Raw genomic sequence first — 13,771 nt, 5'->3', positions numbered from 1 at the left:
CCGCTTGGATCTGCATTTGGGCTAAGGAATCTAAGCAAACCCAAGTGTTGGGCAGCATGCGAGTTGCCAGGCCTGTGAGCAGAGCCATCATTCTTGCTCTTCAGCTTTCCTGCCCTTGAGCACAGCAGTCACTCCTTTCACTCATGGCAGTGATTCCTGGGTTCCAAGCAGACCTTTCCTGAGTGCCTCGACCCTGTCTCATTGTGCAGGTGAATGGCATTGGTACTGCATTACATTTAAACTTTGCTTTTTGCAGGTTTTGAGGACCCTGCTGCTCACTCCAGTGGGAGCCCATCTCACCAATGAATCCGTGTGCGAGATCATGCAGTCCTGCTTCCGTATATGCTTTGAAATGAGGCTCAGTGGTAGGTTTGTTCTTCATATTCCCATGGTGGTGGCTCCCAATAAATGGTCTGGGCTCTCCAGATCTCTGCATGTAGGCCCAGTGCATGAAATCCATCTAGGGGAAGATGCTGAGTTTACAACATCACAAGCTTACACAGCTTCATGGAAAGGTAGTCAGAGGTTCACTGCACAACTTCTTGCTCAGTGGCTCCTCTGTTTTTTTTCCCCAGCTCCGTGGCGCCACCTTGTGAGTATGTGCCCATTTTGCAGCAAGGCAGAGTTGGAGCTGGTTTTAATAAATTTGCCATAATCCTCTGTAAACAAGGCTCAGAGGGGAGTCTGCTTGGAGAAGCCTCTTGATAATATCACACTGAGTAATGACACCTGTGTTATTTGTTTTTGTCTTCGCAGAGTTATTGAGAAAATCTGCAGAGCACACTCTGGTCGACATGGTGCAGCTGCTCTTCACAAGGTAAACCTGCTTGTGTTTGCCTCAGCATTGCTGAGATGGCCCTCTATGGACAGGAAGATTCCACACTTCCACTTAGGGGCCCACAGAAAATCCGTTTGATCGGACCATGGTTTCAGGGTGGTGGGAAAGGGAGGGTTTGGTCCTTCTCTCTTGGGCTATCCCACCAAGACTGGAGGGGGATTAGGCCAAGTTGTATGGTTTAAGTTGCCCGTCAGGGACAGACAGACAACCACACAAGAACTTTTAGTTAAGAAAAGGTTCTTTGGCCAGATAATGCAAATTCCACTCAAAAACCCAGAATCCATTTCAGTGCTTTAAAAATGTATAGTTCTCTTAAAATGTAATAGAAATACTGTGTTAAACAGACATATGCTTAATTCCAGCAGAGAGTTTCACCTCAGATGCTGAAAGAAATTTAAACTCCTTCAGGGTCACTTGGGGCAGCTTGTCATTTGGATGAATCTTGTGCCCTGACCAACACTGCCAAAGTGTTGAACTAGGATTCCCTCCTCTTCTGAAACTCAGTACTGAATTCATTTTTGTAAGCAATGCCTAAACTCCTCTTCCTGGCCAATGAAATAATTAAAGCCTTTCTCTGGGTATTATACAAATATAGAGATCTGTTCAAAGGGAAGCAGTGCAATAAGTTTGTTCTGAGAAATGCTGACTGGGGAATTCAGTGCCTCTGCTCTTTTCTCACACACCTCCTGCCCCCAGTTCCCACAAGCACATCCTTCCATCTTCCACATTCTCAGCCACTGCAACTGGCCCGGCTAGCTCCATCTCTGTTCCACATCTGAGGTGGAAGAAAAACTTAAGAGTTTAATGGGCTCAAATCAGTGGCACTGGATAATTTCCATCCCAGAATACTGAAAGAACTAGCACATGAAATTGCTAGTCCAGTAGCAAGTATTTTTAATGTATCTATTTAAAGGTAATGCAGTATGACTGAAGAGTTGCTAATGTTGTTCATATATTTAAGAGAGAGAAAAAAAAAAAAGTGATCTGGGCAATTGGATTTGTTAGTCTGACATCAATAGCATTCCAGGCTTTAGAACAAATTGTGAAGGAAAAATAATTAAATTAATGGAGGCGAATGAGAAAGGGGAGGCAAAGCAACATGGGTTCACCAAACATAGATCATTGCAGGCTAACCTTATTTTCTTTCTTTGAGAAAATAGCAGATTTTTTTTATATAAGGGCAGTGCAGTAGATCCAATATACTTGGACTTCAGTAAAACATTTGGTGTGATACCATATGGGAAATTATTAGTTAAATTAGAGAAGATGGGGACCAGTACAAGAATTGCAAGGTAGATAAGGAACTGGTTAAAGGGGAGAAAGGCAACAGGTTATGCAGAAAGGTGAATTACCAGACTGGAGGGAAGTTACTAGTGGAGTTCCTCAAAGATCGGTCTTGGGACCAATCTTTATACAATATTTTTATTGGTAACCTTGGCACAAAATGTATGAGTCTATATCATGAGCATATTTCATTAGTAAAGTTGGGAGGCGTTATTGATGATCAATAAGATCTGGATTGGAATATTATACAGGAAGATCTGGATGACCTTGAAGCCTGGAGTGAGAGAAATGGGATTAAATTCAATAGTACACAAGTGAAAAGTCATGCATTTAGGCTCTAATAATAAGCATTTCTGCTGCAAGCTGGGGGCTCATCAGTTGGAAGCAACAGAGGAGGAAAGAGGCTTGGGTGTGTGGGTTGATCACAGGATGAATATGAGCCACCAATGTGATGTGACTGTGAAAAAAGCAGGTTTCATGTTAAGTTGTATTGGCCAAGGCATTTCCAGTAGCGACAGAGAAGTATTAATGCCATTGTACAAGGCACCTGTAAGACCTTATGTGGAATACTGTGTACAGTTCTGTTCACCTGTGTTCAAGAAAGATGAATTCAAACTGGAACAGGTGAAAAGGAGATAATAGGATGATCAGGAGAATGGAGAATCTATCTTATGAGAGGAGACTTGAAGATCTGTGCTTGTTTAGGCTAGAAAAAGGAGACTGAGGGGATATGATTGCTTTCTATAAATACATCTGGGGTAAATATCAGGGAGGTGAAGAGCTATTTAAGCTAAAGGACAATGTTGACACTAAAACAAATGGGTATAAACAGGCCATAAAAAAATAAATAAACTGGAAATTCAAAGGTTTCTAACCATCAGAGGGAGGAGTTTCTGGAACAGCCTCCCTCTAGGAGTTGTGGGGGGAGAAATTTTATTCACTTTAAGAGGGACAAATTTATGAGTGTGATTGTTTGACAGGGTTGCTTGTGATTGTGGGGGCCAGGGCTCACTCACAGCCCTCGGGCTCAATTCCAGTTTGTCTTATGTTTCTAAAAGCTCATGCTTCAGGGTTTCAGCTGGCCACCTGCAGGTGTCAGGAAGGGATTCCCTCTGACCATCCCTTCCATGTATTCTGGATTTTTAAAATCTCCTTTCTCTGAAGCCTCTGGGATGGCCATGGTTGGAAATGGGGTACTGGGGGAGCTGTGAGGTAGACTGAGCATTTTCTTTCTTGTATGCTTGACTGGCTGGTTCTTGCTCACATGCTAAGGGTCTAACTGTGGGGTCAGGAAGGAATTTCCTCCCAGGTCAGATTGGCAGTGACCTGGCAGAGGGGAGGGTTTTCCTTCATCTGCAGTGTGTGGTGTGGGTCATTTGCCAGGATTCTCTGAGTATATCTCACTTAATTATTTCCCAGCCATTGTTGGTGCCTTGGGTATTGGAGCACTTTGGCCCTGCCTAGTCTCTACTTCTGGCACATAATAGTTTTGCCTGCTGTGGGCTGTAATACTTTGGTCTAATTCTAGTTGTTAGGTTTAACGTGCGGGTGCTGGCTGGTGTTCATGTTGTATGATATATTGGATGGTCTTTTGGTCCCTTCTGCCTTGAAATATTAGTCTGATTCTGGCCACGTAGATAACTGGATGAATGCAAACACCCCTTGGTCTATGGTCTTTGTGGCTAGGTTCAGAAGCAAGTGTATGATAAAGGAGCAATGATCACTGTATTGTTATTTGGCAGCTTGGCAGAGTTCTTCACAAATCCATATGCAGCTTCCTCTTTCCTTCCCCCTCCCGATTTAACTTGAAGATATCACCACCATGGCTAGTTCCTGAGAGCAGCTGAACTTGTATATACCTGTGGCAATCACTGGGGCACGAATAGGGTGAGCACTGCCTCTGGGATGGTGGGCTTGCTCTGTTTGCCTTTCCTTTGGAATATTACCTTGTCTGTTTCCCCTTGTGCAAATCTGAGGCACGGGCTTGCTGTCTCCCCAGTATGTGAAGGCCAGAAGTGTAAGGAAGCCAGATGAGAGGAGACAAGGTGTGTGGGTGGTAAAGATGTAAATGCTGTTTATTGCAGAGATGATTTGGGAGGACAGGTTTAAGCTGCCCATTTCTGCTGAGCTCTGACCTTCCCATCTACTCTACCCCCAATGAAGGGGCTGCTTAATGTGAGGCTTTCAGGCTGGTAGCTGAGGGCTGGAAACGATAGCGCTAGATTTCTGACTATATACTGTGCAATGTGGAGGATAACGGGGCTTCTAGATGGTCCAGTGGGATAAGTTCAAAGTAATAACTACTCTAAATCTGACTCTGCTGCTTCTGAGAGAAAAACTGATGTGCAGTTCACTGGTGCTAGTAATATTGGGAGCCCAAGTGTAGGTGGCTCTCGATCTCCTGCTGCCATTTTCAGCAGTGTGCTACTTGGACTTGCTCTGGACAAGTTTAATCTGGAGTGCTGAAACTAGCAGCTGGAGCCAGAGAATTTGCTACATAAGTGCTCCTGAAGTGATTAACATCAGCATAGCTGTACCACTGTTAGCAGCAGTGGGGTGCTTTCTCTGAACATTCCCTAGTGTAGAGAAGGCTTTTCCCATAGCATCCTCTACAGCGGAAAGAAACTGGGAGAGGACCACTTCCTGGAGAAGGTCTTGGGTCCAAAGTGGTCCTCCATCCTTGGTGTTTGCAGCCAGATCTGAAGAGGGTGTTCTCTTCCTGCACCAGTGTCCAGGAGGCTGTGTGCATTCCTGCTTGTTCTTTGTCTTTCAGATTGCCTCACTTTAAGGAAGAGCCTAAAAGCTATGTGGGGGCTAACATGAAGAAGGTAAGAGCCAGTACACTCCCTGCTGTCTCCTCCACATCCTCTTGCTTGCTCATATCTCTCTTCTTTGCCTTCACATTTATGGTTACGTTATTCCTGGAAATCTCTAGCTCAGTGAAGAGAGCACTCTAAATAACATAGGGCTGAATTCACCACTGGTGTAAATGGGCACAGCTTTATTCAACTATGTGGAGTTGTGCTCACTTTTTTCCAGCAATGAATTTTGCCTATGAATTATTGCCTGGGCGAGTCAGGCAGAGCTGTGGCAATAGCCAACAGCTGCTCCTCTTCCAGAATCCCTGCAGGCCCTGGGATCTGGTGGTGATGCCTTCCAAATATTTTACCCCTTTCTGACATCTCTTAACCTTCTTTTTCATCCTTCCTATTCACAACATTTGCCTGTATTGCTTACCAGTTCATCTTGTTCCTGCTCCCCTGACCTAAAAAGGAAGTCTTCTTGAGGGTAGGTGAGGCAGTGTGTGAAAACCTTGTAAAAATTCCCTAATGTTGTCAAGGTTTCTTCAGGCTTTTCTTATGAAGAGGTAGGAAACTAGGAGAGACATGCTCCGTGGTGGAAGTCTGAGTTCAGAAGAGGGCTTTTATCTTTGGAAGAGGATGTTCCTTCTCCCCTCCACACCCTCTTGGAGGAGAAAGAGGACTGTAGGGCTCTGGGTTGTTGCCTAGCACCATCTTGTGTGTGCAGCTGCCTTGCCAATGAGTGTTAAGCATCTGGATGCAATAGGGTATATGCCACAAGTGTGATCTCACATGTTTAAGAATGTAATATGTCTTTTCTTTCCTTCTGGATCTCTGACATTTTAGAACTGCTCTTCTTAGACGGGTGCTCTACATAGAGGTGTCCTGGGAAATCTGCTGCCAGTGTGCACTTATGATGAGGGATCTGAACCAGCAGGGGCTCTGGTACTTCCACGGCAGCTTATGGTGACACTCTATTGTTGCATGTTTCCTTCTATGATGAAAGGAAGCAACAGATTTTGTGCTGAGCATAAGATGGGACAGTGAGAACAGGGAAAGGTCAGATCTGATCTATGTGACACACTGCAAGTGCCCCAGGATTCCTAATGCCCATATGCAGAAGCGGTAGCTTTCTGTAAGTGAATCCTCCCCTAAGCTTTCCAGTGACGGCTGCTCCCAGCTCATGAAGGCAGTGCTCTACGTCCAATCTCTGAAACATGGTCACCTTGTCCTGTCCGTTCACTGCATGCCACAATTCTTCCCCATAGTCTTGCACTCTGCCAGGTTATTCTTTCTCTTTGGGTTTATTTTGCTTTGTTTAAACCATGCATTTGCCTGTCTTTCACAGATCTCTCCATGTCTCCTCAACAAACTGGAACTAAGTAGTGGGGAACAACCCAAAGCCCTGAACCAGTTAGAGAGGGTACTGCTCTTTAAGAACCTGAAGGTCTCTCTCTCCCTTCCTCCTTCCATCTCTCCTTCCTTCCTTTCTTTCCTTCTGCAAACACCACCTGGGATATAGTTATGTTGTGTATAGCAAATCTCCCCATACCCTTTTGACACAGCATGGCTTTTGGGGAGAATGCATGCAGTGGTTGCTTTGCAGTGTTGTGGATCTGCCTGGGGCAGGACCAGAAAGGAGAGAGCCTTGTTTCTCACTGGATCATTAAATATCTTGGTGAGTGGGATCTGGGACGCTGTTGTGGAGTCTTCTGAAGGAAAGAAGTGGGAGGGCACGGGCAAGGGATGAATCATCTCAGTGGCCAGTGAAAATAGAGAAGGAGCCTGTCGCCCACAGCCTAAGTAACTCCTCAAAGAGCAAGTTTTGCATGTCATTCTTGGGTGATGGCTATAGAAGCATGATGGAGGAGTCACTTGACAAGGACACAGTCAGACAACTCTGGTTTGCAGACTGAGACTGTAAGTGGCTTTACGTGGCACAGTGGTGGGTTGTTCATCTGCCTCACAGACATTCAAGTGGGGCTGTAAAGTATTGTCCATGTCTCTTTGGTACTGGTTTCACTGACTTTGGAATCGTGTTTGAGAGCCATATTTAATCTGTTCTAACATGGCCTTAGCTAAACCATTCTGCCCAGTGGGTGTGAATGGGGCCAAACAGGATTAAAAATGTCTTGGAAACCATACTTCCCACTAGAACAATATTTTTAAGAAGTATTTTAGATCCACAATTTGGCCCTGTCCATATTGGCCCTACACAGTATTAGAAACTGGCTTAGCTTGAGCCATTTTTTGGCTTCCAAATTGAGTTCATAGACTAGTATAGATTGAGCTTCTTTCACTGTCTCTACCTTCTTTTGCTCCTGATAGAGCAGAAATGAAAGTGCATAGGGGTCTTCATCTGTCTCTGTAGTCAGGACAATTTGGAAAGTTTATGGCTGGAGATCCTTCCATAAATGGGGTACTTATGCTGAGTTGCGCAAGAATGGAACTTAAGTGAATCCCCTTTCTTGCTGATATATGGTATTGTAGTTGAACTTCCTGCTCTGAAGAAGAGAGAACGGGGACTGGTGTTTCTAGGTTTTCCCAGGGATGGGGTAATGGGGAAAAGACCTTTTGTTAAATGTGTAAAATGATGTTTCCCCATCCAGTTCTACCAGGTCTGTGAGGGTGTGGAGGTGTGTGAGATGACTGATCCCATCAGTGTTTTTACTGGGGCAGGACTCAGATCAGGGGCTGCATTCTCTCTGCATGCTGTTGTCTTGAACGCCACTTGGTACGCTGACCAGTTCCATGCTGTATCTAGAATGAGCTCACGTACTAGTCTTGTTGCTTTAGTTACTAATCATTGGCCCCTGCCCTTTTCTCTTGAGGCTTACAATATCTTGTGGAAAACCAAACGTGTGCAGGTAAGGTGGCTTGTTGAATAATGGGCTCTCCCAGACCTCTTAGAGAAAGCTATAGTTGTACGCCCCCACTTTTCTAACCCTCAGCTGGGATCTGACTGTCAAAGCTTGGGAGTTCAAAGGGGAGAGCAGGAGACTCATGGCTCTGCTAGTTGCACTTTCTCTCCTATGAAAAGAAAATTCAGTCTCGCATTGATTTTTCTACCATGAAAATTGTAGAATTTCCCCTCATTTTCCCAGACTGTAAACTGATGAGGGATGTGGCTGTGGAGACAAAGTAGGAGGAGAGAGCAAGTTAGCAGGATGGAGAAACTTCCTGGTTATAAGTGGATTTATAAGTGGAAGGAACCCAAATGCAGAGGAATCCGTATAATTGGGACATCCTTGTAGATACTGTATTGATTGCACTGAATGTATCCAAAACAGCTGAAGCATGACATTCCACATTTTGCTTGTTTTTACTCTAGAAATTCAGTTATGGGATATTCTGAAGGACATTGGTTGACTGGGGAACTTGTGATATTATAACATCACAAGATGCTGAAAATTGAGTATTGGAGAGGGAAAGAAATGTTTAATTTCTGTTTAAAACACAGTGTTCTAAAATTCTATTAAACTTCCAAAACCTAATAAACACTGGGCAGAAAGGAAATGTTTAAGTTTCAACACCCATGCCCATTATTTAAGGTGCCAGATGGAATATTACATATGCTTTTGAATACTCTCCCCCCCCCCCCCCCATTCCCTCCCCAAAAAAGTTCAGAAAATTATCCAGCAAAATCAGGAAAGACCATCCTTTGTTGTTGATATTTCCAATGTAAAAACAAGCATGAGGGAGGGAAACCTCTTGTGGGAGGAGGAGAAGCCATGGACAGCCTTTGTGGTCATGTTTATATTATCATAATAAAGCAAGAGGGCATAAACGCTATTAAATTATTTGTAAAAAGAAAAGGAGTACTTGTGGCACCTTAGAGACTAACAAATTTATTTGAGCATAAGCTTTCGTGAGCTACCGCTCACTTCATCGGATGAATGGATGCATCCGATGAAGTGAGCTGTAGCTCACGAAAGCTTATGCTCAAATAAATTTGTTAGTCTCTAAGGTGCCACAAGTACTCCAGTTCTTTTTGCGAATACAGACTAACACGGCTGCTACTCTGAAACCTTAAATTATTTGTGAGACACCTTTAAAATAAGGAGAATACAAAATACAAGGACAAAAAGAATGTTACTTTTCATCTTTATTTGACTGACAGAACCTCCCAACATAGAATTTCATACTGTAATGCCACCTTCAAACACCACTTGACATGGTGAAACATGTACCCAGTAAGTATAAATCTCATGCTAATTCAGTGCTGATTAAGCAGCAGTCGTTTGCTATCCAGTTCCCTAAGAGATGTCCTAATAAAACTATTTTCCTAATGAAGCAGAATATGGAATTCTGGAAAGTAGAGTTGAAAAACTCCAATTGGGTAATTTTAACTGTCCCCTAAATTGTAAAACCAAAGCTTTTAAATAGGCCTTGGTTAATATGTTTGTATTTTATAATATTGGAATGAATGTTAAAGTTAAATAATAAAGAAATGTCATTGAGTCTCTCGTGTTCCTGGCCCAGAGATTACGTCTGCTCACCGCATTGAATTTAAGCCCCTGGCAAGTGTTGCAAATTGGCTGTGTGTGTATGGGGGGGGGTGAAGATATAGAATTTAAAGCAAACTTCTGCTTACAGAGCTAGAGCAATCAAACTAGCATTTTAAATATTTTAAAGTTAACCACGTTAAAATGTTGTTTGTAAAGTTTCCTGTTTCTTAAAAACCTGACGGAGGGTAGAAGACGTGAAACCAACATGGCTAGTTCTCTGTGTTCCACTGGCTTGGCTTGACTTTTTCACTCTTTACCAATCAGTTAATGAATGGTTAATTACTTAGGCAAATTATGGAAACGGGCACAGGGTTTAGTAACTAGAAGCAAAATCTGATATCTTACAATTGCTTTGAAGTAAACCTTTCTGGGTTTAATGGTTAATGCTTCCATTTTGCTCTTTCATGCTTACACTTCTTTGCATGTAATTGACCATATAAAAATCTCTAAAAGTCTTTCAGATGTGGTCAAAAAATGAGGAAATTAAGCTTATTTATTTCTAATAAAATAATCAAATAATATACTGACCAGATTTGATAGCTGTCTTTTAACCTCTACAAGCATTAAGGGGCACAGAACCGGGGAGTGACCTTATAATTGAGCAAATTGGGACTCTTAAGGGATTTCTGGGGAAATTAAAAATAGGAAATGCAACTGGTAGAGATGAAATATGAAGGAGGAGACCTGGCAAAAGTCCAACGTCTAGCTATATTCTAGAAGTCAGGGCGTTAAGCAGGAAATTCTCATGCAGGCACCCATGCTATCATTACAGAGGCATGGTGGGATGAGGCACATGACTAGAATACCAAAATAGAAGGATATTGTCTATATAGGAAAGATCAGCACTGCTGTAATGATGTGGATCAAAGCTACGTATGTAAGCACTGGAGCACAAATAAATATTAGTGAAATCCTGTGGTTAAAATAAAGAATTAACAAGCGTGGAGGATAATGAATAATAGTTTATATCCCTCCGAACTGGGAAGCAGGGGAGATGAGACATCAAACAGAATGTCTACATGAAAAAATGTTATCAGTGAGCTTTTTAAATGGTGGAGATCTGTTACATTTCACGTTGTGTATATTTCTATTATTTATGAAATAATTACAACCTAAGGAAGGGTAGTTTCTTTCAGTAAAAACTGGAGAAAATAACAAGGGACAATGCAGTCCCAAATCTGTTAATTAACTAGGTCAAAGGAAACTGTAACATCTCTAAAACTTGGGGATTAGCAGTCAAACAAATAGAATTTGTGGTGCAAGGAAGAGTTGCACAAATGGGTTACCACATTGGAACATAACAACATTTTCATAAGCTTTGTTGAAATAAGAGAAATTATAGGCCATGTATACGGGTTACACAGTCTTAGATAGAAAAGAGAGGACGGGGAGAGAGAGTCTTCCAGTATTGTGTTTTCCAACTTATATACAAAGATTAAAACCATGGCTGAAAGGATGGGTGGTGAAAGAAAAGCCCCCAAAACAATTAATAGGAAATAGAAAAATGGAAAGAGTGAAAAAATATATCTCAGATGGCTATGAAGCAGTTTAAACCTAAAATAAGGGGGACAGAGAAGCAAATGACAATAACATTAGATCAGTGAGATACAATGGGGAGTCTATGCTATAGATAAATTAGTACTTTTATCCCAACAGCCATTCACTGCAAATGTGCTAGGCTACTAAGTACGGGTTTTCATGACATTGGTAAAAATACTGGAAGCCATAATGTATACATCCAGTTCTTCTAAAACTTAATTATGCTTAGAAGAGATGTAACCTTAACTCTGCTATAGGCATGGCAATTATGTCATTTAGTAAAAGATCCTAATAATGATATGGTCATAATTAAGGGTTCATAGATTAAGGCCAGAAGGCTCCATTAAGACTATTTAGTCTGGCCTCCATTCATAGGCCATAGAATATAACCAAATGATTTCTGCAGCAAGCTCAGAACTTCGGGCTGATCTTAAACAATTGAATGGGTGCTTTGGTGGCTGCAGAGAGAAAATTGTGGAGGTGAGAAGTCTGAGTGGCTTGGGAAGTGTTGTAAAGCATGCAAACAGAGTTGGTCTGGATATTTCTGTGCCTTAACTTGCAATTTCTTTGACTTAATGCTACAGAAGTTTGATCAGAAGTGCATTTTTATGGAGGATAGTCCATCTGGATCTCAGTCAGATATTCAATGTACTGCCACATTGTTAACTGAAAAATTGGATAAATAGCAGCTCGATAAAGTACTGAAGCCTGGAATAGAAATTGGTTGACAGAGGGATAATAGTAAGGCTTGCAAGGAAAAAAAACATCAACTAAGGGAACTCCAGGGATCAGAACTGGGACCTGTTTAATATTTTTGCTGCCTAGTTGAAACTCTCTGCTCACAACACCCAAATCTGAGTGGTTATGCCTGCACAGAAGAACCACCCTACTGTAAAGGGATCTGTAGAGGTTGGATCAGTTGGCTGCAGCAACAAAATTCAGTACTAACAAGCATTAAGTCCTAGACCCAGTGAGAGGAACTAAGTCTCTCTTTGGGGGACATCTGTCTGGAAAGTAGCCATTTCAAGACGTAGCTGTGGCCATAGATTTACTAAATGTGAACATGTGAATGTGTGTGATGTTGACATAGCAGGGTAATAATGCAACACTGCAAATCCTGGTCTGGATGCCTCTGAGGTACTATAGTCTTAGGGTATGTCTACACTACCCATGTTATAGCACAGCCGTGGCAGCGCTGTGATGTGGGCAGTGTAGACACACTTTATCGCTGGGGGAGAGCTTTCCTGGCAATGATTTTAAAAAAATAAAAGAAAACAAAAAAACCCTGAATGAGTGGTGGTAGTTTTGTCTCCTGGTGATAAAGCGCGTCTATACTGGCGCTTTTTGGCGCTAAAACTTTTGTCACTTGGGTTTTTTTTTCACACCCCTGAACAACAAAAGTTTTAGTGCTGAAAGTGGCAGCGTAGACACAGCCTTAGTCTGCACAATTTAGGAAGAATATAAGAACTAGAAAAAGTACGAAGGACAAAAACAATTCAAAGGTTAGATTAGATGTAGAAACAAAGGGGAGTAAAAGTTAAAATCTAGATTAAGGGGGACATGGTTGCTGTCTCATACCATCAAGTTAATATTAACAAAGAAAAAGAATTAGTTTCCCAAGACCTAAAGGAAAAATACGATATTAAGGAAATTGACTTGATCATGGAATAGACTCCTAAGGGGAAAAGTGAAGGCCCCATTGCTGCAGAGATTCAAGATCAGGTAAGGTATGACAGGATACAAGTGTGACTGAGGAGAACTACAAAAGATAGAGTTGCACTGGATGACAGAATTTAATTCCTAACCCTACTGTGTCGTTTTTATGGAAGCTCCCTTAAAAAGTTTGAATTGGTGCCTACTTAAATGTCTTCAGAGTTGCTAGGAGGGTATCTTTAAAACATTAGCAGGGACCTAACAGGCAAAAGTGAAAATGTTTGAGAAGCATCTGGAGGGCAGTCTTAGAGAAGACTGCATTTTAGTGTAAAGCAGGGAGACATTGATTGAAAAATAGGGTCCTGGGACTTGGATTGAATGACACTCCTGAATCAGAGTGGGGATGTGGGCTAGAATGTGGGCTTTTGGAGAAGGGTACTGTGGGCTAGTTTGCATGTCTTTGAGGTGCTTGGTTTGTGTGATATAGTGGGGTGCTACTGCCTGTTTTTATGACTTTGGGCAGCCTTTCAGCGCTAGATATTTGTGGTCTTTTGTGCTGCACAATGTTGCTGTTTTGATGTTCTTGGTGTTCACTATTCACAGCTGAAAATGAGAGCAGGAGGGATGAGTGATTCATCTAAATGGAAAAAACAAAAGAGATCTCCAAGGCCCCCTCGCCATGCAACCAAGGTCTCTTCAGGGACAGAGCAACCAGCCACCAATGGTACTGTTATGCCCAGTAACATCACAGGTAAGTGGAAACTTGTTTCCAAAGGATGGGTGTCATCCATCTTATCGTCCTATGCTGTACCTCTTTATTTTTTTCTTTCAGTTTTCCCACTCAGTTTTTCTGTATTTAGTCTGTGTTAGTCTTCACAGGTCCTAGCAGCACACATCCCACAATTATCCAAGCCCAGAAAGAAGTGTATGAGAAGGAGGGAATACTTCCTGCTCTAGGTGCAAGTCAACAGCATTCCTCTGTTTGTTCGTAATGCAACTTATAGGGAGGATGGTGGGGGAAGCTGCAGGGACTGGGGCAAAGGGGATGGGGGGGAAATCAGGGAGTTGGGCAAGACTGGGAGATTAGGTGAAGGTGGGGGAAGCAGGCACCTGCTGGGGGTGGGGACACAGAGGAGAAAAGGGGCTGA

The 13,771-nt window shown here is 42.5% G+C and overlaps 1 protein-coding gene across 11 annotated transcripts in view; it reads left to right on the top strand.

Moving 5' to 3' along the window:
• The window catches only part of GBF1 (golgi brefeldin A resistant guanine nucleotide exchange factor 1), a 180,284-nt gene that overhangs the window by 114,715 nt on the left and 51,798 nt on the right, over positions 1-13,771 (top strand). For 7 of the 11 annotated variants that reach the window (XM_043519935.1, XM_043519934.1, XM_043519937.1 and 4 more), the window contains 5 exons: positions 257-365; positions 757-817; positions 4,896-4,950; positions 6,272-6,346; positions 13,227-13,374. In XM_043519935.1, the coding sequence (XP_043375870.1) occupies positions 257-365; positions 757-817; positions 4,896-4,950; positions 6,272-6,346; positions 13,227-13,374 (448 nt within the window). The remainder of the gene's footprint in view (positions 1-256; positions 366-756; positions 818-4,895; positions 4,951-6,271; positions 6,347-13,226; positions 13,375-13,771) is intronic. The other 4 variants (XM_038408761.2, XM_038408756.2, XM_038408757.2 and 1 more) reach the window with 1 other exon arrangement.

Source organism: Dermochelys coriacea, chromosome 7, assembly GCF_009764565.3.
Source record: "Dermochelys coriacea isolate rDerCor1 chromosome 7, rDerCor1.pri.v4, whole genome shotgun sequence".
Classification (NCBI taxonomy): Eukaryota; Metazoa; Chordata; order Testudines; family Dermochelyidae; genus Dermochelys; species Dermochelys coriacea.
Note: the sequence above shows the minus strand (reverse complement) of the source record. Positions and strands in the feature narration are given on the sequence as shown.